The sequence below is a fragment of the Diceros bicornis genome, chromosome X (assembly GCF_020826845.1).
Source record: "Diceros bicornis minor isolate mBicDic1 chromosome X, mDicBic1.mat.cur, whole genome shotgun sequence".
Lineage (NCBI taxonomy): Eukaryota > Metazoa > Chordata > Mammalia > Perissodactyla > Rhinocerotidae > Diceros > Diceros bicornis.
Window position 1 is genome coordinate 38,256,809 of NC_080781.1, and position 27,460 is coordinate 38,284,268.

The 27,460-nt window shown below is 42.7% G+C and overlaps 1 protein-coding gene across 1 annotated transcript; it reads right to left on the minus strand.

Annotated features, from left to right (window-relative positions):
* Window positions 1–1,678: 1,678 nt before the first annotated feature.
* NDP (norrin cystine knot growth factor NDP) lies at window positions 1,679–26,963 on the minus strand. The gene is made up of 3 exons (XM_058535214.1): window positions 26,935–26,963; window positions 11,903–12,283; window positions 1,679–2,544 (listed from the first exon to the last, which is right to left on the minus strand). The coding sequence occupies exons 2-3, from the start codon at window positions 12,074–12,076 to the stop codon at window positions 2,317–2,319; spliced, it is 402 nt and encodes a 133-aa protein (XP_058391197.1). The 5' UTR covers window positions 12,077–12,283; window positions 26,935–26,963; the 3' UTR covers window positions 1,679–2,316.
* Window positions 26,964–27,460: the final 497 nt, after the last annotated feature.

The following is a 27,460-nucleotide window of genomic DNA, read 5'->3' on the forward strand; positions in this document are numbered from 1 at the left end:
CTGTGTGTGTGACTTTGGGCAAGTTTCTGGGTTTCTGCAAGCCTCCATTTGCTCATCTATTTAGGAAGAGAGGAGGATCGATGCTTTTTAATGGCCCTCCCAACGCCAGTGTGCTATGATTCTCTAATGTTCCAAGCATATTCTGCTCATTTCCATGGGGGAAGCTTTGACATTAGACCATGTAATGGGATTTGAACAGAATATTTTCTATGGCTTCCAGAGAATTTGGAAAATGTGAGTCATATAACCGCCCCCTCAAGGCCCAAATTGGTAGTAAGGAAATAAAGTCTGGAGTTTGGGGCATATGACTCTCAAAGCAAATTGAGTTTTCAAAGCCAGGAAGAGATATTTTAAGGCTAGAAGTATTATTTCCACTTTTGATTAGTGACATGAAAGAATAGCTATAAATGTGACCAGCAGTTAATATTTTTATTATCAGTTAAGAATTATAACCGTTTAACTTCAGGTATTAAATTTAATTTTTTAGTAACAAAATTTCTCTTCATGTAATGGTCCAAATTACCATTTCATATTTGCCTTCAGAATGAGGAGAACCTCAATTTAGTGGACTGGCTGGCTCTGCCACCATGAAGGTTAAGATCAAGGTTGAGGTTTAATAGCATTAGTTTCATTCTGTTCCAAAGCCACAAATACAAGCTTAACCCTGCTGGCTTTCTAAAAAATGTGTGAAAGCTATGCCAAAGACTGTAGAAAATCATCATCTCTACAGGAAAAATAATTCACAGGTTGGCTGTACTAACAGCAGGATACACCATCATCTCTGGTGAACGAAGACAGCATGGTGTCAAGGTTGCCCTGGAAACTGGGCCAGTCTGGGTTAGTGTTGAGATGCCTAAAGTGGACACAGCACTCTGCTGGCACCATGAGTATCCTCATAATGGACCTGGAGCACCAGATGGTCAATGGCACAGAAACCATTGTATGTGAACTATTTGTCCTTCTTCTGGTTCTTCAAACTTCATTTATGGATACTCATTCGATTCTGAGAAAAATGGAGAGATTGAAAAGGAGGAGACTTCTCTATTTCATTCCATAGTGCCTAAGAAAGCCAGAATGCATCAGATTTTGTGCTCATTCAATAAGCTAAATTCTGAGACTAAAAGCCAAATTTTATAAGCCCCCACCACCCTAATACATTGATTTCAAAAATGTCCCCACCATGCGTTCTAGAACCTGATTTCCCTCTATTTCTGGAGCTCCCACACACACACACACTGTAGGGAACACATCATAGTAGGACATTGAGTAGGAAAAAACAATACTTACTCAAAATTTTGAAGATACTCTCTTTTTATTTCAAAACATGGGAATAACTCAAATTTTGAGCCTCAAGGACCAAAATACATCTGAACCAAATGTTCAGAAGATGAGCCTAGCCACCATTTTGGCGGCAAGCTTCACATGGACAACTGGATGTTAGAGAATGATGCCCGCGACATGGCTAAAGCTATAGCACACCCACGAATAGAGTCAGACTTGGTTGTCTAATTTGCATGCATGAGTAGAGTGCATTCTCCATGCCACTAGTATGTATATGCCTTTTTCAAAGTCAGTGCAGGATCCGTATTTGTGCAGGTCTTTAAGAGTCTACTTCCTTACAAAATTTTACCATAATTTATCTGAGAGAGCCTTCAGGTGACAAATTCTTTATGCCACCTTTACTTCTCAAAAGACATTTCTGAATAGTAATTACAGCTATCAGGAGTTCCAGCATCACATAAGAGAATCCATTTGTTAGTTATTTTCATGTCAGTTAGCTGGCTGTGAGCGAACCTGGCTAAACATATCCACATGCTTGGTGCCTGGAATTTGAAATTGGTAGCCTTTAGCAGCAATGGCAACCTTAGACCAAATGACAAGATTAAAAAAAAAAAAACCAGATGATGTCCCAGAAAGAGTTGGGCTTTCCTATTTTCCAAAGTGAATACTTCCCTAATCTGCACCAGTGACAGCCTAACCCACTCTTGCCTGGGGGCCCACTTTTCCCACTAATGCCGAATTGTTGGAAACTCAAACAGCATTCAGTGCCAAGGGGGAAAATGCCTGAATCTGAAAAGGAACCAAAAGAAATTGTACCAAGGAAAGGAGGAGACGGGAATGGAAAACAAGTTCCCAAAGTATTTCTCTCTGTCAACAAGCATGTAGAGTCTTTATTCCTAGAATATGCAGAATCCCATGGGAATTGCTGCATCTTTTTTTGCCTTAACTCTTTTCTTGTCAGTCCTTCCCCGGCTGGTTGAACTGCCTCGGTGAGGGGGGAGGTTGTCCCATCTAGAAGCCACTCAACAGCAGGCTTCAGGAGCTGCACTCCTCGCAGTGACAGGAGAGGATGTACCGGTAGGTGGCCGTGAGTCGCATGCCCCCTGAGCAGCGCAGCCGCAAGGCCTTCAGCTTGGAGGTCTGGGGCCGGCAGCAGTGACAGGAGGAGCGGAAGGGCTGCTTGAGGACAGTGCTGAAGGACACCAAGGGCTCGGAGCGCGACGCCTGGCTGCAGTGCCCCTCGCACCTGGCCAGGAGCACCATCTGGGGAGAGAAGAGAAGTGGTTACCCCGCAGGGAAGCCAAAACTTCAGCCAGACCCCACAGCATCCTTTAAAAGGCCCTAACACTCCTTGCCAATTCCTGCTGGATTAGACCAGGGGCTCTCAACCCTGGTTACACGGTGGAATCACCTGGCAAACTTGTTTTTAAAATGTCAACACTCAGGCCCATCTCAGACCAATTGAATTAAAATCTTTTGGGGTAAAGCCCAGGCTTTTGTGGTTTTCAAAGCTCCTCAGGTGATTCCAAAGTGCACTGAGGGTTTAGAACCACTGGAAGAGGCCCACAACCACGATGTGCTAACGAAAACCAAAGAACAAAAGAAACTTCTCCTGACAGGTGGTGGTCTACCATTGGCCCGATGCCAATTCTACCCATCTCAAAATGGTCATTCAAAATTGAAATCAGGGACTAAATAATGACTACGGAAAAAAGGAATTTGTTATGTGCAGGGAGTTGCTAAAGAAAAGGAACATATTTTCTGAAGAAGAAAAAGAGGGTAACCTGAGTGACACTTAGGAAGAAATATTCTGGGCACTACAACCTGAAACAAGAGAATGAATAGAAACCAGGTATGTTTTGGGCCCTGGAATCACACTTCTGGGCTTATACACTGAAGGAGCCTGAGATTTGCGCAATCATATCTTCAGGGTCATTTAGGGCAAATATTAGGAAGTACTCATTCTGACCATCTCCACTTTCAAAGGTAGGTTAGGATGATAATAAAGCTTGGGCTAGGGGAACAGAGGCTGTGTGTTCTTTATAGTGGCTTTGAATGTGGCTTTTGTAAACAGACTCCTTTAAGAATCCAGTGCAAACTACCAAAATTATCCCTAGAACAATGGACACGCACCCAATATTTTGCAAACAGTTTAAGGGGATGGACCAGAGGCTCATTTACGTGTCCTATACATAAATCCTGGTATCCTGGGAGTGGCAGTCATGGATGGGGTAGGGTGGGGCAGCTTGATTCATTCAGCTATATAACCTTATATATTGGGGCACAGAGAGTGGGGGCAATCTGAGATTATTGGTCCAGGTTTATGTGGGAGGGTCCTGCTTGGTGAATTTCACATTAAGTGATAGAGTAAAAGTTGCCCTATAATTTCAGAACCAAAAACAAGAACATAAAATGTGGAACTATTTAAATATAAAAGATTACAAGATATATATACATATATATGTATGAAACTATTTGACATTTACCTCATGATATTTTAGGAATTAGCAGTTATTATTAAAAACTTACCAGCTATTATCTCTGACATCATCCTATAGGACAGAATTAAGTACCCAAGGATTACAAGAAGGAAATGGCCTGCCCATCTTCCCAAAAGGAAGGGAAGATCACTTCTGGTAATTATAGATTATTAACATCATTATCTGAGAAGATGCTGGGATGAATCCAACAATCCCTTAGCAACCAACAAGAGAATATGAGATACTAGGAAACAGCCAACAGGGCTTGGTGAAGAATAAATTGGACTAGACCAACTAATTTATTTTCTCTGAAAGATCACAGAGGCAGAGAGAAAATGGCAGCTGTAGTCTGTTTTGATTTTATTAAAGCTTTGATTCTATCCTGCCTGCTCTTCACATCGATAGGCAAAACAAACAAGACCTGAAATAGATTTAGAAAGATTATGCCATAGGTCAGGAGTACATGAGCCAGTCCCTGGTGCCCACACCCATCTGTCTTGTGACAGAGAGTCCAAGGTCTTCCCCAGTCCCTTGTCCCACACCTGCCAGTACATGGGAAGAGCTCTGTGACACCTCACCTTGGAATAGTGTTAAATTTGCTCATCTCTAAATCTATTAGGCAGATTAAGCAGTTATTCAAAGAGTCCCCTCCCAAAACGGAGTCTTTAGAGATCGAGTTTCAGTCTGGGTGGATATAGTGAACCTGTGCCAACAGAAAATTCAGAAAGACAGACAAGGTGGTGCATCATACTCAAATGTTTGGTACAGGCGAACCAAACGTAGACCTTGAATGACCAGGCAATTAGCACTATCTGTAAAATGATCAGTGAGCAATGTAGGGCCATTTGTGGAAGAACTAACCTGAGACTGATTTCACTGAAAGTTTTCAGGGTCTCAAGCTTCACCTTTAGCTCATTCTAAAGGACAAGGACTCCGGCACTGAAGAACCTGGGACCGCCTCCAATGGGAGAATGCACACACATGTATAATAAACACCTTCGGTGGCTGCTCCTAGCCTTCAGAATAAAATCCAAAATCCTGAACAGGAGTTAAGGCCCTCCATGACCTGAATTTTACATATCTTTCCAGACTTACAACTGTTCTCATTCTCATCACCCACTCCCTATTCCGATCAAACTTAATCACTTAGGAGTCAATGGAACTGCCCTGAATTTCCCTACCTCTTGCCTTTGCTCTCGTCTTTCCCCACTCAGGAATGCCCTTTCCTCCTACCTCTGCTTAATGAAATCCCGACTATTCTCCGTTGCCAAGTTCAAATGTCCTCTCCTCAAATTATTGGACCTTAGATGTTCTCAACACACACATGCAAATTCTCTCTCTGGGAGGTTCCCAGTATATAGATCCCACCTCAAAGCTGGAAACTATATCAAAATCTAGCTTTGTTTTGTGTATGGTATTGGAGGGGTAAAACAGGGGTTTGGAAGAAAAGATCCATAAATGAGTATCGTTAAGGAACAGAAGGGATAAACATCCGCTTTCTAGGTTCATTCTTGATTTTCCACATTTTAGTCTCTGTCATGCCTCGCCTGTGTTTCAGATTTAATGAACACTTCTGACCTCTTCCAGACCAGAGCTTCTCAAACTGTAATGTGTGTATGAAGTATCTGGGGATCTTGTTAAAATATAGATTCTGATTGAGTAATTCTGGGGTGAGGCCAGAGATTCTGCATTTCTCATAAGATTCTAGTTGACGTCAGCACAGCTGGGCTAACATCCACACTTTGGGTTGCAAGGTCTGGACCCATTCAAGTTTGAGAGGCTCTGCTCTAGGTGGATCACTAGGTAGCGATCATTTAACTAATAATAATAATGGCAGCTAACATTTATTGAGTGCTTACAACATTTAATCCTCATAACAATCCTATGCGAAAGGTACTATTATTATCTGTACTATTATTACAGACGAGGAGACTGAGGATTTACAGTATTTAAGTAACTTGCCCAAACTCACATATCCGGTAAAAGGCAGAGCTGGAATCAAACTCAAGTCTGTCTAAAACCAAATCCCTGGTCTAAACCACCATAATATCCTGCCTCTTGATATTAAGATGGTTTTCTGAGGCATGAGCCAATTCACACCCTTCTCAAATTTACTTTGACCTGCCTTTGGGAGCCCTAACCATATCATAACCAGAGACATACAAGTCTGACCTGTTTCTTGTGGTCTTCTTAGGCACATTATCACTACCTCCAAGCTTATGCAGAGCTGAATCTTCTAAGAGCCATGGTAGTCCTGAATAATAACTCCTCCTCTGTCAAGACCCTCACCCTGCTTTATCCCCCAGTGATTTGGGGACTCCCAAGGACTCCCAGCAATTTATTGGATGGAACCACACAGTCTCTAACTCCTTAACCAATTCATCCTTCAGGTCAATAAACCTTTAACACCTTCAAACACCAGTTCACCTGCCAAAACATGTTGGCCCCCAGTTTGTGGTTGGCAAACATTCCTCATGCCTGGGTGACGTGGCTGTGTTTTACTGATGTGGGAGGACTCCTCTGCATTTTGCACTGCATTTAACTGCTCTTGATAGAGAGCATCCACCCCGCTCCATTATCAAATCAGGACATGAACTTCTTTCGACAAAGAACTCACATGGGGCTTCACCGTTAGAAGAGTGGGTTCAACAGTTGGTTATTGCTCATATGACCTTCTATTGATTTTCCCTAGCTCAGATGGGTGACAGATACATGTTATCTGCTTTGGGTCCAGTTTAATTTTTGCTATCTTATGTTCCCCAATTAAGTGGCCTGATGCTAGGAAGCTAGGCAACTTCTCCAGCAGCCCCTTATAACCCCCCAAACTTGGGTCACTTAGCTCCAGCTGGATGTGAAAGCCAGTTCCTTCTAATACAAGCAGAGCTGCCAGGTTCAGAGTGTTTGCTCAAGGACGGGCTTCTTCGTGTTCTAATCTGACTCCCATGTGCTGAGGCTAAGAGTAATGAAATGTCCTTGGGTAATAATAAAAGAATAGTGATGATGATGATATATAGCTTGTATTGAACATTTACTAGGCTCCAGGCACTGTGCCAAGCCCTTCATGTGAAACTTAATTCTTAACCATTTCAAAAGGTAAACTCTCCCCATTTTACAAATTAAGAAATTAAAAGGCAGAGGATAAGTTACCAGCCTGAAGTCACATAGCTGTACAATGGAGGGCCAGGATTCTGAACCAAGACAGTCGGATTCCTGAGCACTCTCTCCTAACCACTGTGCTGTACTGTTAGGCCATGACAGGCAGCCTGTCAAGCCCTCGGGTTTCATAAGATGCTCAAGGTGGTCACGGCTGTGGTCAGGCTACATTGTGAGGGCTGTAGCCAGCTGTGATTCCTGGGTCCAGACCAAGGATTGCACCCGGAGACCTCAGGTCCCTGCTCTCTCTGGTGACCTACCATAGTTCTTAGACAGTTACATCTTTTGCTGCAATACACAACTATCTTCTGAGTGAGAAAAAGCCCAAACACAGATGGTTTTCATCACTGCTTGTTGAAAGACTCTCACCATCGCCAAAGCCACTTTCCTCTCCCGTCACGAAGAGCCCCCATGAATCCTGGCTCAGGCCATGACTGACTAGATGTCTCTATCAGTATCAGAATGAAGACCCACTTGTCCCATCCCAACAGGGTTTTGGCTATTTTACTCCAATTGAGTAAGAGATAGATTTTGCCTTTTTCTCAGCAGTAAACACTGTGCACTACTTCTTCCATGGCACTCCTTGAAGCACCCCCTTTCTCCTCAAGAACAAGGTTCATCCATGCCGCTCCCATTCCTGCCCTCAGCAACACCCTCAATAAATGACTGTTCAGCTCATCTCCAGGGACTCAGGTCAACCTCCAAAGGGTCTGTGCCGGGCTGAGGACATCAACAAAATTGCAACCAGGGGAATGAAGCAGTGTGGGGGTGGGGGATCTTTGACAGGGTGGATGGGAACTCAGCAAACTTCAACTGGCCTCTGGTCCCTTTACTCAAACTGAGACGAAGAGGCCTTTGCACACAGAACACTTCCCTTCCCTCTCTCCCTCGTTTACTGCTAAGCATTATGAGGGCCAAAACTTTGTCTTTTTTTTTCTACTTTTGTGCCTCCAGTACCCACCTCAGTGCCTTCACATAGCAAGCATTAAGTATAAACGTATTCCTTTTTTAAAAATCAAGTCGTATCTCTCCGGTAGTTAATTGTGTTATGAACTTGATATTCCTGACACCCCTCATTTCTCCTACCACACTATGAGCTTCCTGGGCAGCACTAGGAGATGGCTTGGGGATCCTAACTGCTCCCCCTCAACCCCGAGGCTCAGCCCTTGGCATGCCCGGTCCCCTCTCCTCTGGGAATTTTCCCAGGCTTTGTCCCCCGAACCCTCCTCCTCCTTCTTTGTTGCCACTCCTGTGGCCCTTCAGAGTTCAGACAACCATATGCCCTGGTTCCATGCCCCTGGCCTGGAGCCACCACCTCCCACTCCTCACCCAACCCAGACTTCACAGGCCTGCCCCACTGGCTCGCTTTCCCAACCTCAGTTCCTGAAAACCCCTCCCTGGCCTGAATCCAGAACTTGTACCTCTCCAGTCCCTCCTCCCTCCGCTCACCTGGGAAGAAAGGTCACACAGCAGGATCTGTTTCCCTTTGACTTTTATCCCCCCCTTAGCACCCAGCACAGTGGCTTACATTTACTTGGCTCTTCTGCATGCTCCCCCAACCCCTGCCACGTTTCTGTGTTTAACAAGAACTGCAGTGAGGTTTATTTTCCTAATCCTTTAAGGCTATAGGAGATCCCAAGAGTTACTGAGGTCTCAGTAGTGACTAAAATAGAAAAATGAGTCTAAACACCTGTCCAGTTCATAACTTCATCATCAAGATCATAATATCATTTATTAATGTCTATTATATGCCAGACACTGTGCTGAATGCTTTACAAATATTATCACCAATACCCGAACTCACACCTTTAGGTAGACAGTATTAGCTCCATTTTACATGGGAAGAAATTGAGGCGCTAAAGAATTCATTTCTCCCAAAGTCACCCATTTGGCAAACTGTGGAGCTGGAATTTGAAACCAGGCCTCTCACTTCAAAGTCTGTGATGCCTCAGTTCTCTTAAAGATTCCCCCCGGCAGCCTCGTTTCCGCTAACCACTGACCCTTTGCCTGTTTGCTCTACAGCCTTTACTGACTCAAAATTTCAGGGAAGATTGTCAATCAGTCTGCCACTCCCAGGATCGTTCATATCCTAGGAGGTGTCACCACTGAAAGCTACCAGGCGCATCCTAAACTGTGGCCACACTGACCTCCTTGGTGGATCACTGTGGCCAGTCTTTTCCTCCTCACTCCATCTCAGCTCTTTCCTGAATTGCTAGGAGATGGACAACAGGCCCCTGGGGCTGACCAGCTGCAAGTTCAGGGCTAAGGGGAACAGACAGTCTCACGGAAGGCTCCCAGAAAAGCTTTCACTACTATTTCTATTTTCTAGAAAGATTGCTGAGTATAAATCATTATTTCCAGCAGATCAAAAGTTGAGCCTGGACTTCTAAATAGTGGCTCCTACATTCTGCTTGCATTCTTCCAATATGAAGACCCAAGTAGTTGAAAGATGAATGCTCCGAGGCAGACATTGGCACTCCCGGGCTAAGTGACACCAAGCAAGCTACTTAATACTTCTTTTAGGTTTCAGTTCTCTTCAGCAGTAAAATGGGAATGATAATGCCTTCCATCACAGGTTTGTCGGCAATGATTAGACCATATATTATGAGGTGCATGACACATATTAGATGTTCAAGCAGATGCCCTCCCTTCTCTGAGCCTGGGTTACACCCTCTCCTTCATCTGTCTTCCCAAGGGCAGATACTGGATAAATGTAAGTCAGAAAGCATTAACAATTGATAGGCAAACAGTGGGCATGTGTCTAGTAAATAATGGCCTTGGAACATCATGTTGAGGGAAAATTTTTGCAAAGAGGAAAAATCTACCCTAGACTCCTCTTTGTAAAAACCCCTGTCAGCTGTCTTCTAGACGCAGGCTAAATGTTTTATCCCAAGTCTGTCAAGATGAACAATTCTGTTAAATGAGACCCATTACCGAGAAGACCAGCCTGAGTCTGTGAGAGTTAAGAATTATAGAATATTTCAAAATGAAAAACAGTTTTTGTTCCTGGATACATAGAGAAAATCTAATCCAGAAAAGGTCTGGGTAGTTGAGATTCTGCCAGGCATATTTTATGGCCAAGGAAGAAAGGTTTATAATTACAAGCACCATTTACATTATTGCTATATTTGGGATAGTTTGGGATGTTTGGAAACAGATCGTTCCCATGAAATTACAAACATTTCTCCTATTATCATGATTTTGAGCTATTTACTATGGCATTCTGGAAGAAACAGAGGTGAACAGACGTAGACTAAAGTCTATTTCTAGGACTCACGCGCAAGCACTGTGAGTTTGTTGGGTTCGAGGTAACGACATCTCTTCTTTGACATTCCCTTAACTAATGTGATAATTGCTAAGGTGCATCTCCATCATTTCGCCAAATCTTTCCAGATTATTTTTCAGTTGTTAGAGATCTCCTACTTCTCTCTTCCTTCCTATCATCACCTTGACACTTTCTTTGAAATAATTTTAATTCCCCCTCCCCCCCCCAAAGAATCATGATTATGGAGGAAAACTCAACAGAGAGAGAAATTATCCATAGAATGAGAAACACTAAATACTAGTGTTATCTGTAGTGGGAGGGAAGGAGAAACTAATAATGGCTCCAGTTAACCTCACTCAGACCTGCAATTTCTGAACAATCACAGTTGTAAAAACACATCCCACCTTTTTTCTCCATTTGTTTTAGTTTTTTTCCTAAGAAGGGATTGCAGTCTTGCAAAATTTAAGCTTATCTATTTACTCCTTTTTTAATTCTACAAGTACAAATAAGAGCCAGAAAGTTTTTAAATGGAAAGTCTATAGTTTTTCCCACAGTCACAGGTCTTATTAATAAAATGGTTAAAGTGATTTACTTCAAATTCTGATCCCCCTCGAACTAAAACAAGCCATCATAATTGAGCTATAATCAGAGAAGTTACGGAAATTTTAAAGGCAGACAGAAGTCATAATGCTTTTAAAAGGAGGGTGGAGAGATTAACTTATATGGTCTTAATTCTAGTGGTTAATATTATAAAGACTTCTTAATTATACTAGAAATTTAAAAAATACTTGCCACATGAGAATGTGTAAGCGGTCTTAGTTTCAGGACTAAAAGTGAAAATCTCTGAGGTTGGGCTAAACAAATTCTTATTTACCAAATGTGGGCAAATTTCATTCGTGTGACTGTTTGGGAGCAGTGACAGTTGTGAGAACTCTCATTCTGAGTCCATTCTTCCCTACTGTGTGCCTCACTTCTGGGTGGTCCATGTGGCTGGCCACTTTTGGGGGCCTTTGAAGCATAATATTTCTTGATACACCTTGTCTTGTCTCAACACTAAAGCATCACTTGCATAGGTTGCCTGGGCACAAAACATACAATCGACTCCAAATAAGATTGATGTGGATAATCAATGTAAAAATAATAAATTATCACATTGCCGTTTATCTTTTGAAACCATTTTAACATAAACGTGGCAGGTGGAGAAAGGCTTGGATCACAAGGCCAGTGACCAACTATTTCACCAGGAAACTTTTCAAAGAGCCACCCAAGAAGTATGTTTCATCACTCAATTATATTTCTTGCATTCCCTTCCTCTTTATTGCTGGTAGAGGCAGAAGGAGTTACAATAACTTGTAGACTCCATTTCTCTTTCTTGAAAAAGGACTCTACTGCTCATAAATGTCACAGCCAGGGACAAAACACACCTGCCTTGTGTTTAGCAACAATTTTATTGTGAGAACATTCCTGCCTTTCCTATTGATTTTGAGCAGCCTGAAAACTGAGAAGCTGCTGGGTGTGCACATGGTCAATTAGGCAGCTTTGCTGACAAAAGTGCAAAGCATGGTGGGAAACTCTAAAAGCATGATTCTCCCACAAGCCCTGTGGGTCAGCCATATAGCTCGGGTTTGGGCCATGATCATAGTTTTCCATTGCTTGACAAAGGCATACAGCCTCTCTCTTGTTTCTGGAAGTAATGCTACCCTCACAGAGATCTTGGTCTTACCTTTGAGCTACACTTGTACAATGGGTGACTGATAGAATCGACGTAATGGTGCCTCATGCAGCGTCGAGGATCCGAGTCCATCATGAATGAGCTGTCCGTTTTGCTGTCTGTATCTCCCATTAGCGCCAGCAGGGAGAGCATAGAAAAAGATGCAGCTAGTACATGATTTCTCATTGTTGTAAGGAAAAACTTCTCAAGAGGAACAGCAGAGGGAGGCAGAGGACTAAAAATTGGAAATGCCTTCACCTCCTAGGATCCAGTTCCTTTCAAGGAAAGGGCAGGATCTGGCTGAAGCTTTCTGGTTGTCATTGTCCTTTGTATGCCGGAGTTTCGTCTTACTCTTTGCACTTGCAATCCATCATCACAGTATCTGCTGCACAGCTGGAATGAAAACAGAAATTATTTTCCCCAGAAACATTTACCCAGAAGAACTAATGGAACCCAGGAGGTATTGAGTAGAATTTTTCCACGTCATTTTGAATGGAGAATATTGGTTTCTAGAGTGTCATTAACATAAGCTGTCATCCATTCCATACACCCCCCCCCATAGCTTATACTACATATTTATAACCATTTGGAATTAAACACAATGGTTTAAGGGAAGCACATGTTGACTTTAATTGCTGGAGTCCCTGTTTCTAGGAGCAAGAATGGTTTGAACCCATGGTAAAGATTAAACATGTGGTTCCAGCCACGGCATAACTGAATTGGGTGGTCTCATCCTTATCCTTAGCTGGGGGGGCGGGTGGGAGGGTCTCTTCAGTTTCTCAGTAAGCTTTGGTGTCAACATCAGCTTACAGGGCTAGAGAGGAGGCAGGTCAGCACTAATGAACACAGGTCAAGCCCCACAGGAAGTACATTTTCCATTTCCAAGTCCATACCCACCCACCCACCTAGTTTTCCACTTCTGCTTTCTGGGCTCATCCTGTTTTTGTTTTAAGCCCTGTGCCACCCAGCATTAATGACAAACTGCATCTGAAATACACGTTATGCTAACTGGCCTCCAGCATGGTTAAGGCAACACATGTGTATTTGCCAACAGAGTCACACATTTCTGCAGAGCCTTTGTAGCCTGAACACATGGTATAATTTGAAAAAATAAGTGGTTCTTGGAGCAGAGACTTACCATTAAAATGGGATCATGCTATATCGATTCTCCTGAAATTTGCTTTGTTCTTTTAATCATACACCTCCTGGACAAAGGACTGGGGTCCAGAGGTTTCTCCAAATCACCTCACTAACCCCCCCACCAGACATGGCCAACACTGATGCTTTTTATCACACAAGACAGAGAGTATCAAAAATATTTTCAAACGTTTAGGAAAATTGGAGGGACCTGTCATTACATCCAAAACAAAGAGAACATGATAATTAAAGCTGCAGAACAACTTTCAAAGGTATTTCAGATAAAAGTTTGATTATTTTGTTCATAGTACATTTTTTTTAACTTCTTACTCATGGACAGTCTGAATAAACAGGGCAAAGTGTTAATAAGATCAAGATGAGAAGTTCAATTCCATATGAGTCAATTAGTTTTGTGGTAACAGTGGCCTCAGACCCACTTAGCCTCAATCAGCTGTCTTGTGAGTGTGGGGCTGGGGATTCCAAGCAGAAAAGAGTGTGTGACATAGGGCTGTTTCAGAGCAGAGCATCCCTTGCAATGGCAAAGCCTCAGCACATGTGTTTCAGCGAAGTCCTATAAATTGCAGGAAGGGCAGTGACTAGTAAAGAGGGGACCCACCTGGACTCTAGCACTGTAACTGATTAGCTGAAGGACCTTGTACAGGTCATTTAAACAGTTCCAGCCCCAGTTTCCTCATCCATAGAGCAGGGGAATTGGAAGAGACAGCATCTGCATGACCCTCTTGCTCTAAAATGCCACCACTTAATACAAATGGATTCAGTTACCACCATCTCCATATCCAGAAGATAATTCTAAAGTTGAGGAGACCATATTTTCATACTTTACACCACTTTCCTTTATGTAAATGCTAATGGCAACATCTCATTAAAATTGATCAAACCTGAGCCTAAAGCTCCAAATGGGCAAAGAATACAGAAGAGCATTTTTTATTTTCTTTTCAGCTGCATGTTCTAGGATTTCCTATGTGCATTTCACAAAACTCACCAAGACTTCAGCTCAAAGAGCCAGAACGTTCTTGGGTTCCATGTTCAGAGGCTGCAATATTACTGACCATTTCTTGAGTTTCAATATGACTAAATTATCCCAAGTGGTTATCTGTCTCTTTGAAGCTTAATTAGTCTCAGAAAGAGAATTTATTAGATTTCTCCTTTCACCACTCCAGTCTACAGATATTTCCCCCAGGAGTCAGTAGCAAAGGGATGAAGGGAAAAACAGACATTCCAGTCCTGGACCTCCCTCCTCTCTGCCAACAACTTCTCTTCAGAGCCATGGCCAGGAGATATGGTTAAATGAGCAAAGCAAATGAAAGAAAAACATGTATAGCATGATGGTAAAAAACAAGCAACAACATCCATAACCAAACCCTGTATATGCGTATGTGTGGTTGTATTTGTTGGCATTTGCATTTTCTCCATAGAAAAGGAAATATAAAGGACGCTTAAACACAGAAGATGGGCACCTTCACTCATTTAAGAGAAATGAAAATTGAGTACTTTGAGATACTTTGTTCCACCAATCAGATTTACAAATATTCGGAAATCTGATCATGCACCCTGTTGGCAAGGCTGTGGGAAGACAGGCCCATTTTGGAGACAGTATAGTATAAACAGGTACAAATCCTATAGAGATCAATTTGGCAATAGCTATTAAAATTGCAAATGTATAGAGGATGTGGAGAGAAGGGAACTCTCATACACTGCTGGTGGGAGTGCAAACTGGTGCAGCCACTATGGAAAACAGTATGGAGATTCCTCAAAAAATCAAGGATAGAACCACCATATGATCCAGCTATTCCACTGCTGGGTATTTATCCAAAGAATTTGAAAACACCAATGCGTAAAGATACATGCACCCTTGTGTTCATTGCAGCGTTATTCACATTAGCCAAAACTTGGAAGCAACCTAAGTGCCCACCAAGGGACAAATGGATAAAGAAGATGTGGTATATATACACAATGGAATACTACTCAGCCATAAGAAACGATGAAATCCAGCCATTTGTGACAACACGGATGGACATTGAGGGTATTATGCAAAGTGAAATAAGTCAGAGGGAGAAGGTCAAATACCGTATGATTTCCTTCATTAAGTAGTAGATAATAACAACAACAAACAAACACATAGAAACAGAGATTGGATTGGTGGTTACCAGAGGGGAAGGGGGGAGGGAGGAGGGCGAAAGGGATAATTCGGCACATGTGTGTGGTGATGGGTTGTAATTAGTATTTGGGTGGTGAACATGATGTAATCTATGCAGAAATATGAAGTATAATGATGTATACCTGAAATTTATACAATGTTATAAACCAATGTTACTGCAATAAACAAAAAATTTTTTTAAAAAAATTGCAAATGTATATAATTTAGACCCAGTAATTCCACTTCTGGGAATTATCCTACATGTGATATCACACAAGCATATGGTTATTCACTACAGCATTGGTTGTCATAGCATAAAAGGAAACAGCACAGAATGTCCATCAGTAGGGGACTGGTTAAATATATTATACAATATTTACACAATGGAATACTATGCAACTATATAAAGAAGGGTGCAGAAACTCTATGTACTGATTTGAGTTAAAATGGGGAGGGATAAGGATATATATTTGTATTTACATACAGAAGCTCTAGAAAGGTACCCAAGAAACTAATATAATTAGTTACCTGTAGGAGTTGGAGGATGGGCATGGGAGAAAGACTTTTCACTGTGTACCTTTTTTTATTTGTAGATTTTTTTACTTTGTGAATGTATTACCCATTCAAAATTTCTTTAAAAAAAATACTTTCTCTTTTAAAAGCTTGGCTTAAAAACAATAATTAAGTTAATGGATGTTTAATGCTTGTGCCAGTTTGAGTATTTTAATAGTATTATATTTTTATTTCTTATAAATATGGGAAGACATGCTTGTCTCCTTTCTTAAATATTCCTCCAGGTGGACCATTTAGTTCTTGTGCACTACTGCCACCTAGTAGCAACATCTTGAATTGCAAGCACAGTTAAACGTTCTTTTCCTGAAAGGTGAATACAACACTTTTGCAAGAAAATATTATGAAGTTTATACTGATAAAGAGATACTTAATGTCACACAAAACACAAAATGTAACTTTATTATCTGATTTTCTCTTTAAAGATTATAAACTGAACCCAAAAGCAGGATTAAAGATAAAGTATAAAAGAATGACAGAGGAAATGTTGCTTCACTACTAATAAGAAACAGGTTCATTTCAACGCACTCACAAAGCATGATACTTTTTGTTCACTTTTTATATTAAACTCTGAAATAAGAATGCAAGCAACAATGTAAATATGCTACAGAACTCACAGAACCGTCAAAACAGAAAGGTAAGATTTTTGCAACATAACATTGGGATTTTTACCTTGTGTTCAAATAGAATGAACCAACACTGTTGTGCTGAAGAAGAAATAAACATAATGCTCAAGAAAAGAGTGATGTTAAGTCAAGTCCTCTTAACATTATATTGGTCGGGGTGTACATAGGTGAGAATGCGCAGAGCGCTGAGGGAAGAGCTCACAAAGAGGAAAATCAGGAAGAAAAGAAATTGACATCACTTGAGATCTCCACTTTATGGCAGCCTAAAGATATCTATGTCTATATTGTAGGAGCTTCTGTCATTTTTCTCAAAATTAAATTAATTCCAATTTGCTTTAATTTTTTTAAAGCCACGTAGCATAAAATCAAATGCTGCCTATCAAGACTTAGAACCTCGGCCCAGCCAATGATGGATTGAATGAGAGAGTGACTCTGCTGCTGAACTCAGTAGCCCCGCTGCTGCTCCGTGCTCTGGGTACAGTCTCTGAGACATGGACTTGGCTGATGTACAGAGCCCACGTTCTAATAGCTCCAATGTGGAGCCTCTGCCGGCAGGAGAGGCACGTAGGCCAGCGTGCCCGACTTTGGAGCTACCCTCCAAACGATACCAGTGGAAAAGAACAACTGGTGCCCAGATTTCCCCACCTGTCATCCTCAGCGAAATAATATAGCAGAGCTTACAGTGGGCCCAGCCTCCTGGGTGAGAGATGGTGTTGTCCACAGATCAGCTCACTCTTGGGCTGACCTTCTGCCTGGCAGAGGGTAAAGTGCTGGTTTCACACAAGTTATTCCAGCAACAGGCTAAGACAAGTGGCATGTGCCAAGAATGGCCTTATTCTTGGCCTGCTTGCCAGGGAAGGGAGAGCGTTGCTTCAGTATCTGGACATCCCCCCCTGGGCTGTTTTCAGCACTCATATATGCAGGTATTGCCTCTCGGCCTTCTTTCCACAAATATTTATTTAACACATAGTCATTGAATGCCTACTATGTGTCTCGTTTTGCTCTAGCAGATAAGAGTTAAGGATCGGGGGAAAAAATAAGTCTTATTCTAGTTCCCTCCTTCAGCTCATTGCATCCAGAAGCAAAGAGTCTTGGCCTGCTGTTTTCCTGGGAAATTTTTTGGACACATTAATACACTCCCTTAACGTCTAATTCATATCCAACATGCATTTCATCATTTCTAGGAAGATCAAATTAAGCAGATAAAATATAATGGCTTTGGAACGGCATCATTGTAACAGATAGAGTTATTTGATATTTACTATAATTTAAAATAATCATATCAGGCATGATTAAGGTAAAGATGGCAGAACATAGAGCCTCTCTCAAAGGAATTGCCAAAAAAAAAATCAAAGACTTAAATATAGAAGAAAGCTTGCCACTAGATAACACTTTGTACTAGGATTAGAAAACCAGGAAATTCTAGGTCTAATCAGATAGTGTGAAGTGCTAAGTAGCCGATTCCCAGGAACTCAAAGAATTCCAATTGGATCTAGTCAACTAGATGCCTTGGAGAATAAGTCAGATGCCTCTTCCCAAGACACTTAATTTATAAACTGTAAACAGCATGTTGGATTTTATAAAGCATCCCGTGCGCTCAATGAATGGTTTTTGATATTATTCCTATCTGGCAGCACCTCAATAGCAGCCAAGAAGCCAAGAATGGGCTGACCCAGAGGCAGTGGTTCTGACTGCGAACGCTGCCAGGCCTCCAGCCTGCCAGCCCCAGGTATCTCCAAAGATGGGCAGCCACAAGGTCAGTGGGAAGGGAGTGGCTCCTGCCCCTGTCACCTCATGGTGTTTGTTCTACAGTCAGAGGTGGAGAAGCGTGTGAGGCAATGCCTGCCCCCATAGTGCCACCTCAGGAGAGAGAAGACAACATCCTTGCGAGCAAACAACAGCCTCCAAACTGGGATAGGACCCTGTGTTCTCCCAACCTGCATTACTAGCCAAGCATGGCCAAACTCAGCAGCGGCGGTGATGGAGGAAGAAAAGAGATGAGAGAAGCAAAAGGGAAGAAGAAATATAGCCCAGGAAAGAAGCAGTAAATCATAATCTTGGGATAAATAGGGGCACAAAAAGAAGGACCGAGAATAGAAGTAATTTCTGCAGATGAGCCAACTGTCAAGCAGCCCCACCTGTGTGCGTGTCCTTGGGTTGAATAGTTTTAGTTTTACTGTCTAGGGAGGGACTGGTGTGGGAGGACTGGACTTTGAGACTGGCTGAAACTTTAAATCTTGATTTTCAGGAAATCCAGAAGAACCTCTCATTGTTATCCAAACTCTCACTTACATACGGCTTTCTTCTCTTCTTCCCAAACCCATTTCTAACCTATGTTGTTAGTGTCCCATGTCCCGATGTTTTGCACTCATTTGTCAGAAATACTGGATAACTATTCCACTACATTCTGAAACCTAAAGAGCATTCTACTGTTGCCTGCTCCGGTGGCAAGAAGGCTGAACTGAGGCGCCTCAAGCTCTGAGCCCTACCTTCCCATCTTGGCTGTGCAATCTTGAGCAAGTCACTTGCCTTCTCTGGAAATCAGTTTTCTCATCTACAAAATAAACTGATTGGTCTAGATGTTTCTATGGTTCTATCCATTTCTAACATTCTCTAACTCTACCTAAGCTTCTCAGAGTCCAGCACCTGCTTTGGGGCTACATATTCCCCCACGCAATACTACAGAAAAAGTTCTGTTCTTACTCAAGAAGTTAATGATTGCAAAAAATGTCTAAACAAGTTCTAATGTGGTGTCTGAACCAAAACTGAAGGCCGAGCTATAAGAATTTGCCCCTTGATGAGGCCATATTTGTGGCCTGAAATAAAAATACTCCTTAATAAACAATTGACTCAGTGCTTACAATGTACTAAATATGGTTTATAAATTAATAATATGCTGTTAATAATAGGAAGCAGTTAGCGAGGATATTTAACCAGTTCCTGTTTCTCTTAAAGCTGTCTTAAAATTTGTAGTGTTTCTTTCCAGTCTCCACCAAATGGGGAGAGGAGAAAGGCTAATAGTAGTCAATCATACTAGAATTGGACTTCTTTCATTTGATGATGATGCTATAGGCTATCAGTTCTCCTGTACCTTTCCTATGAATGACCTTACTCCTAAAGTGAGCTTGAGCCACAGATCCTCACGCCCTGGTGGGGCCATTTGTGATGCTCTGGTTCAGCACAGAAGAGGAAGATCGGTTAGAAGAGTTGTCTTCTCTGCGGATGTAGAATGAATAAGGTCCTGGTGGTCAAGAGCAAGGCACACTGCTTGGCAAAGAATCTGGAATCTCTGTGCTAGGGGAGGTACATTCCTGAAGCCCTGGGCTGGGACTTGGGTCTAAAAGAGTTGCCCATTGGGTATGGCTCTTGGATCCTGTCCTGGGTTTCTATGGGTTTCTATAGTCTCTATGGAAGGACTCATTCTGAGTTCTTAACAGTTGACACAACTAACTGATTTTTAGAATACAAATCTTGCATAAATTGGAAATGACCAGGTCTGATTACCCATGTGTCAAGAAGCACGATCCAGTTCAAGCCTTTTCCTCCGGGAGTTTGGATTATTTCTGTAAATCTAGCCAGCCCACTAAAAGCTGTGACTGATATGGTGATGAGCTGTCAGACAATGCTTAGGGGTGGCCTTTCTGTGGTGCCACAAATCAATAATAGCCCTAAACATGAAGTCCCCTTCCATCATTTTTCATCAACAGGGAATAAAAACAGGGAGAGATGAAACCACAGAAAAAGTAACAGAAAAGAAGGAGGAAAGACTTTTTTTGATGTTCAAAATCTGCCACTGCCCTTTCAATGATTTCAAATGGCACAATTTCAGAAAGGGAAGACTCCCTTCATTTCACCCACTCCCTTCCAGGAAGGGGATTTCATGTGAAGAATGAGACACACTCTACCACTCACCTTGTGTAAGACCCTTTGGTAAGAAAGCAGGAAAGTTCTGAGATACCCAACCCAGGGGACTCATTCCTTCCAAAACACATAAATGTCTGCTCTCTCTATGGAAAAGAAAAGGTGGCCAGGTGTTCTGGGGACCCTGGTGCTGATGTAATTTGACACTGGTCCTGCCACTGGACTGCTGGCTGTGGTATGGCCTTAGGAGAAGAGAGGTGACCAATGTTAGCTCAGGGTACAGGCTCCCTTTTACCCTGGAGCCAAATGAGTATGTTGGCTTTTCTTCAAAGTGTCCAGCAGTGTTTCCAAAGCTGCATTTGAATCTCTTCATCCACAACAGCGTTTTGGAATGGTGGGTAGTGATCTCACCTAACAGCTGTAGAGCCCTTAGTTAGAAATGGGGCATGAACAATACGAGCAACTCAGTCTTTCCATTCCCCATTCAATTTGCCTTTTCTGCCCAATGGTGGGATTTGAATACTGAATTCAAGCCGGTTGCAATCCAGAACACTTGTGGACGCAGACCTATGTCAAAGGGGCAACATTAAAATAAAATCACATAAAAATGTTTCCCTATATTACTAATAACTCTGAACTTATTAAACTGTTGGTTTTCTGTTAGTATCTTGCTTGGCTTAAACCACACACACTACCTCTTTTGATTGCCAGTCCTCCTGTAACAATTCCATTCTGCTGCCTTTGGATTTCAGACTTCAAAAGAAAAATTCTGAAAAGAAGTAATTTCTCATAATTTGGGGGAAAATCACAGAAATGTATCAAGTCCTAAAATACCACCTTGTGTTTTAAAGAAAAATTGAACTTTGATTAAGGATTGGATTTCTTTGATTCTTCACGTCCATTTTAGGCATGTGTGTGCCTACATTTGACTTAGAGTTGAGACTGAGGGATATTTTTTCACTTAAAAAGTTGACCTCCTTTTCTACCATCAAGTAAGGAAGGCAACTTCAGGGTTCAAACCCCTCTTCCTGGGAGGGAGTAGGTGAAATTAGGGGAAGCTGTCCTCTCTGAAATTGTGCTGTTTGAAAATTTGTAGTGGCAGGGTTTGAACATCAAAAATAATCCTTCCTCTTTTTCTTTTGTTACTTCTCCCATGACCTGCTCTCTTCCTATTTTTGTTCCCTATTGATAGAGGATGGAAGGCGACTCCATGTTTAGGGCAATTGTTGGTTTGTGGCACTGCAGAAAAGACAGCCCTGAGCATTTTCTGACAGCTCATCAACTTCTTGAATGTGTTAACCTGTTGCCCTTTCATTTTTGAAGGATATTACAATTGGTTGGATCACAGCTTAACAGAAAAAGTTGGGATTGAGCCAGGCCTTAGAAGAGAGAAAATTGTCTGAAAAATTTTTAGCTTTTGTAGAAAAACAAAAAGAAAAATATATCTCCTGCAAATCTTAGAGAATCAAGTTTAAAGCTACTAGTCAATGTTCATGTGCAGATTTTGACATGAGGGTGAAGTGGACCCCAATTGGATGAATTCCTGATTATAAGCACTGGGGATATATTGCCAACTGAAGTTACCCATTCTTTGAATTTTCTGAGTCAGCGTTCTTTCTAACAAGAAAGGAGTTGTTCCAGACGGTAAACCCCATCCACGGTGTTACATTTTGACTATTGAAAATGGGTCTAGTGGGTGTGACTCTTAGCAATATATGCTCACCCATTAGACTCTGAGACCCTCTGATGAAGAGGACGGTAAACATGAATGGCACCAAGCAAACTATTGCCAGACACACAAGAAAAAGCTTTGCAGATGTGAGGGCAGCTGGCATCAGAAATAATGCCATCGGCACAATCTTCCTCAAAAACTCAAATGTGTGGGTGTGTGAATTTGCAGCATGCAACCGCCACAGCCAAGCTAGCCCTCATTTCAGTACCAGCATCTCCCACCCAGCTGCACACACATGGGGGGTCTCAGAAGGATTCCCTGCCCTTTGTTTTCTCCTAGGATCAAACGCAGAAGTTCATGGTTGCTGATCTGATGGGTGAGGAGTGGGCACCACCAGCTGGAATGTTGCCACTGGCAAGGGCAAAGAGAAAAATAGGAATGCTCTTAATGTCCTCCCAAAGAAAACCTTTGATGGACAAAAGAGTGGTTGTATTTTTACCCTCTCCCTTCATGCTGCCAGGCGTCTTTAAATAGATCCTCTAGCCTAGGGACTTGTATGGAATAATTCATATTAAAACCCAAGAAGTGGTAGAGGAGGGGAGTTGGTTCTTTCTTCTCTTTCTTTTCTTCCTTTTTTTTCCTTCTTGTCAAGCTAACAGGAAAAGACTCATTTTAATTCAGCTGTGTTAAATTTTTTCCTTTTGGGTCTTTTAATGAACTTTAGCTAATTCAGAAAAGACTACCAAAGCCCGCAGGAAAAGAAAAGGAATAGGAAGCCGCATTGTCAATTGCTCTTTAATACCTTTTGGTCCCAAGGACATTAGCAGCATCTTTTAAGGATGCTGCACAGAGGGGGTTACATGAGGCTCTTAAATGGGAACATCTAATTGAGAAGTCCAGTTCCTTCCATTTGCAACTCATAAACCAATCTGTTGTTCTGATGCTAAGAGAAAGAAAGAAAAAGCCCTCCCCATCTCTCCAGCCCCATGCATTTTTAGTTCGGCTCAACCCAGGATCCAATTTCTCCCTTCTCCCTTTCACCAAACCGGTTTCATAAAGACATTCAAACCCATGCTAGCCAAATTAAAAGTCCTGTCTCTCCTTCTTTCTCCTTGGGAAGGGAAGGATGTGGGAAGGAGGGAGAAAGGGGGCAGGGCACGGCCCAAGGATCCAGGGAGCTTTGTATCAAGTCACTTGTCTCTCCCCCTGAAACAGAGAATAACCACATTTCTCTTAATGTAGGCCGAAGTGCATCCAGGCGTTCCCATAGCGCTCCCACCCCCAGCCCTTTGCCGGAGATGTGCGGGTCACTGTGATGGTATGCTTGTCCCTGCCAACCCGGGTCACTCCAGCCCTACTCTCAGCAGCCTAAAGGGCAGCCGAGCCATGTGGCTGCTTCCCTCTGCGAGTGGGTTCAGGCTCAGGGCTCCAAAAAGCCCCCCAATCCTATCAGCCCGACAGAGCTGCTGCCAAGAATGACATCCTGGGAATACTATGGAGATGGGGAGACCTCATGGGCTGTTGTCCCCGGATGGAACAGAACCCAGGCTGTCTGGAAAACAGGCGGAGCAAAGAGCAAGCTCACAATGGAAGGAGCTCAGGCGAAGGGAAAAGGGGGCGGGGTGGGAGTGGTGGAGAGCAAAAGAAAAGAAAAGCCACATGCCACCCAGGAAGATTCCAGGGAGGGCGGGAGGAGGTGGTGGAGGAAGGACTTGCAGGAAACAAGTACCCAGACATGGCACTGCCAGTCTAGCTGGATTCTTTTCTGAATTAGATTATGCGAAAGAAAGAGGGGAAATATATAGCCTGCCAGCTGTTCAAAGGCTTACAACCTTGCTTTTATTGTCCGGGTAAGTTGGTGAGGTGGGGCATCAGAGGAATTCCAAACATACCATCCCAGAGAAATTTTAATATGTTCCACAGTGTCATACACGAAGAGGAAATGACAGCTGATCACAGCCAGGGCAGGCCACAGCAATCTGGGCCCTGGAGCTCACCCACCCTCAGATGGCCCAGCTTCCCTCCTCTGCTTTAGCACTTCTCAGTCCTTCCACCTGCCTCCCCATCCCTTCTGCTCTCACTGGCGCAGCCAGGGGGCCTGGACAAAGTAGCAGTAACTCACTGTCATGGGAAGAGGTGAGGATGGACTTGAAGGCCGCTGGCCAAGAATCTGAGGGCTGGCTCGGGTGAGTCAGGCACCCCAGGGAGTCAGAGGCATTTTAATCCAACCATGGGGGATTATCTGCTGATAAGGACCAAATCAAGGACCCTGATGATGCTATCTTCAGGGGTTTTTCCCAGTAACCTACCCACATCAGAAAACAGAAGCCTGGATTATTTGAAAGCAACGTTGTGTGTGACTCTGACGGAGACCTGAGTTTGGGGAACAACTTCCAGCAACTTCTTCCCAGGGGCTCCTTGAGTTTAGGCCAGGCCCAGAGGTCATTGGTTTTGATCCTGGGGGTGGGACAAGTAAGTGGTGGGAGACAGTGACTGCATCTTCCTTTGTGCATGTTCCTAATTCAATGATTCATCAAGTGTCCCTGATGTCAGCTGCTGAGGAGGTGACTCACTGCTATCCCTGATAAAGACAGCACGTGGTCCTTTCCACAGGGTGCTCAAGGGAGCAGAGAAAGGATAAACTGTCCTTTTTCCCGGCTTCTTCTACCCAGGCGGGAAAGATCCCGGTTTTGTTAGCTGTGCAAGTGATATGTACCCAGGATCCAGTGATAAAGGCCTAAGAGGAACCCCTTAATCATAAGTGGAGAGAAAACCCATTGATAAGTGATGATCATTTCAAGTAAATCTGGGTACCAGCAGATATTTTAAATGATTCCTTACAACACAGAAGTCATTGCCCAGCTTCCCCGTTGGCAAAGTCCATTTCAATTCCCAAAATTAACTGGAGATAGTATACAGACGAGAATTACAGTGTGGGACAGTGTTTCATTCACCTTTACACCCATCAGGACTAGTGTAATTTATTAAAAAAATGAGGGAATGAATAATTAACTAATAAGAATAATAGTACTTGAATTGGGAGTTCTTAAAATACAGTAAAAATTGCCGGCCACCATTGGTAGCTATAATTCCAAGAAACTCACCACGTTTTTCAAGGGCCCAGGAAAATGAATGAGTTGGAAATTGTTAAATGTACTGAAAAATGATTTATTTTCCCCTTGACAGTGTCACTGGAACTGGAATTAAGATTGAAAACTCCACAGGCGTGTTTCCCTCTGTGGGTGTCAGCTGCCGGGTACACAGGCGTCAGGAAAGCCTCGGCCAGTTCTCCCTTCACCTGAACCAAATGTATTTTAAAGCAAATGATGCAAAACACTGCATTTTGATTTAGCTAAATGGCTTGTTAACAGCAGTAGTTTTAAACAAAAATCACTGTAAAATTGTATAGCAATAGAATCCATAGTACTATTACAGGCTTTCTCGAACAGTGAATATCCCAACGTTGTAAATTAACTCATTCAAAAGCCAGATTTTCATTTAACAATGCTTATTAGGCTAGTTATTAGAGAAAATCAGAAAAGTTCCCCATAAACCCTGTCCCCATTCGACAATGAAAATTGGTCAATAGGACTCTAAAGTTTACTTTCAGAACCCAGACTAGTGAGAAGAAAGTGGGCGGATATTTGCATTTGGTCTAAAGGCACAATTGAGAAGCATTCTGCAGTCCCCACTGTATTTGGTTGACACCCTCAGCCAGCACTGCATTTTAGGCATCTCTATGTTTTCAAATGCATCTGGTATTTAATGTTATGTATTGGAGCAATTTGCCAATGCCAGTTCCTTGTAATTAAAATACACTAATATTAGAAATGAAAAGAGACATGTTTCGCAGCATCCATATCTGTTACTAATGACAGTTACAAAGAATAGAACGTGGGACTCCCTTCTTGCCAAATAGCTTCCTTTCCCACACCTGAATCTCAGCAAAGAAGGGAGGCTACCTCTTTCATGCAGGTTTATCTGGGCTCCTCGATTACAATGAGCCTCAGTCACAGTGCGTTCTGAGTCATTAACATTCTGTACACAGTCAAACTTCCCGTCCCCCAAGAAGGAGTTATGCCCAGGCCTCCTACAGCCTAATTGTTCATTTAAAGAGAGAACTTGTATTCAGGAGCTTGAAAGAACCCTCCGAATATTCCTCAGGTGTTTGTAGGAGTCATTCCTACAGGTCCTGGTCCCTGGGCTGGTGGGAGCATCCTTTCCCGGTCACTGCTTGGACAGTGTAGCATCGGTGGTGCTGCAGGGACAAGCTGACTACTAAAAATAACCCTTTGCAATAAGGCCAAGGCAAACAGCATGCATTTCCTCGGACTTTTTGCCCAATCAAAATCATATAGTAAACCCATCCTCCTCTCTCTCCCCACTGCTCCTGACTGCATCTATGGAAGCGAAGTCCTTGCACGTTGGGAGAAGAGTGCAAAGGAACAGGATTCCTGCAAAGCGTGACACAGAAATCTAGAAATAAATGTTGCCTATTGTTTGAAGTCATTCTAAGCACTCCGGCAGAGTCCTGGCAGGAGATCAGCAGCATACATAAGTAGTAATAAAAGTAAACAGTGCGCTTTTAAACTCGCAGGCTCTGCCGCGTTAATAGTGCCCCCATTGTAAGAGGGATGAGGGCGGTGGGGAAGATACTGGGGCTCCAGGAATCCATGTCGGCAAGTTGCTGCTTCTCAGTCTCCTTTCCCAGGATCAAATATAAGAACGATAACAAAGTTACATCTAACTACGCAGAGAGTTTGAAAATAAAATCTCTTTAAGTCAAACCAAAAGAGATTTTCTAGCCTCTCTGTGAGGCTCCCCTGCTCTGACACAGATTTTAAAGACCCGTTCATTTAAAAAACACAATGCTAGCATGCTACAGATTAATGCAAATTAAATTAATGCAAATTTAAGTGGTATTTAAAGGTAGTCTCTTTGTCTGAGAAGAGGATGAAATGCTCGGTTTGGAAAGAAGTAATTTCCTAGGCAAGCCGTCAGCGCTGGTTTTCCTGCTTACCTTGGGGGAAACGCAGGGCTCCTTTCTTCTCAGACTTTTCTGAGAGCTAGAAAGAGGTCCTGTTACTTCCAAATGCTTTTGTTCTTCTGTCCCTCTGTCACATGGCTTGCCTTTTATATTTGCAACACACAAAAGTTAGGACTGTTGTTTAAGCGACACAGGGAGAGAGAGAGAGGGAGAGAGAGAGGGAGAGAGAGAGAGAGAGAATGTCAAATGGAAAAGTGCCATTGCAGTCATATATCAATCAGGCGTGCGGCCGCAGCAGCGCACTAGCAAATGGGAATGCCACGGAAATGTGAGGCGCTCGTTAGTTATCGGGGACTCACAGCCACTGCCCTCCGCTGGGCTCCCTTCCACGGAGCATCTTACGATGGGAACAACGTACAAGAACAAGGGCAAGGAAATCCGGCCCCCCGCCACTGTTTTTGTATTATGGAAATAACAAGGGGCTAAATGAATATTCTGGATTTAATTCTTTGACAAGCATGTGGCTGCCATAAAGATGTGCAGTCTGCAATAAAGACAC

What these genes read in the sequence shown, in the direction of transcription:
- NDP (XM_058535214.1), bottom strand. Translation starts at nt 12,076, where the DNA reads ATGAGAAATCATGTACTAGCTGCATCTTTTTCTATGCTCTCCCTGCTG. An exon ending in TGTACAAGTGTAGCTCAAAG is followed by an intron (nt 2,545 to 11,902) that starts GTAAGACCAAGA and finishes TTCTCTCCCCAG; the next exon opens with ATGGTGCTCCTGGCCAGGTG.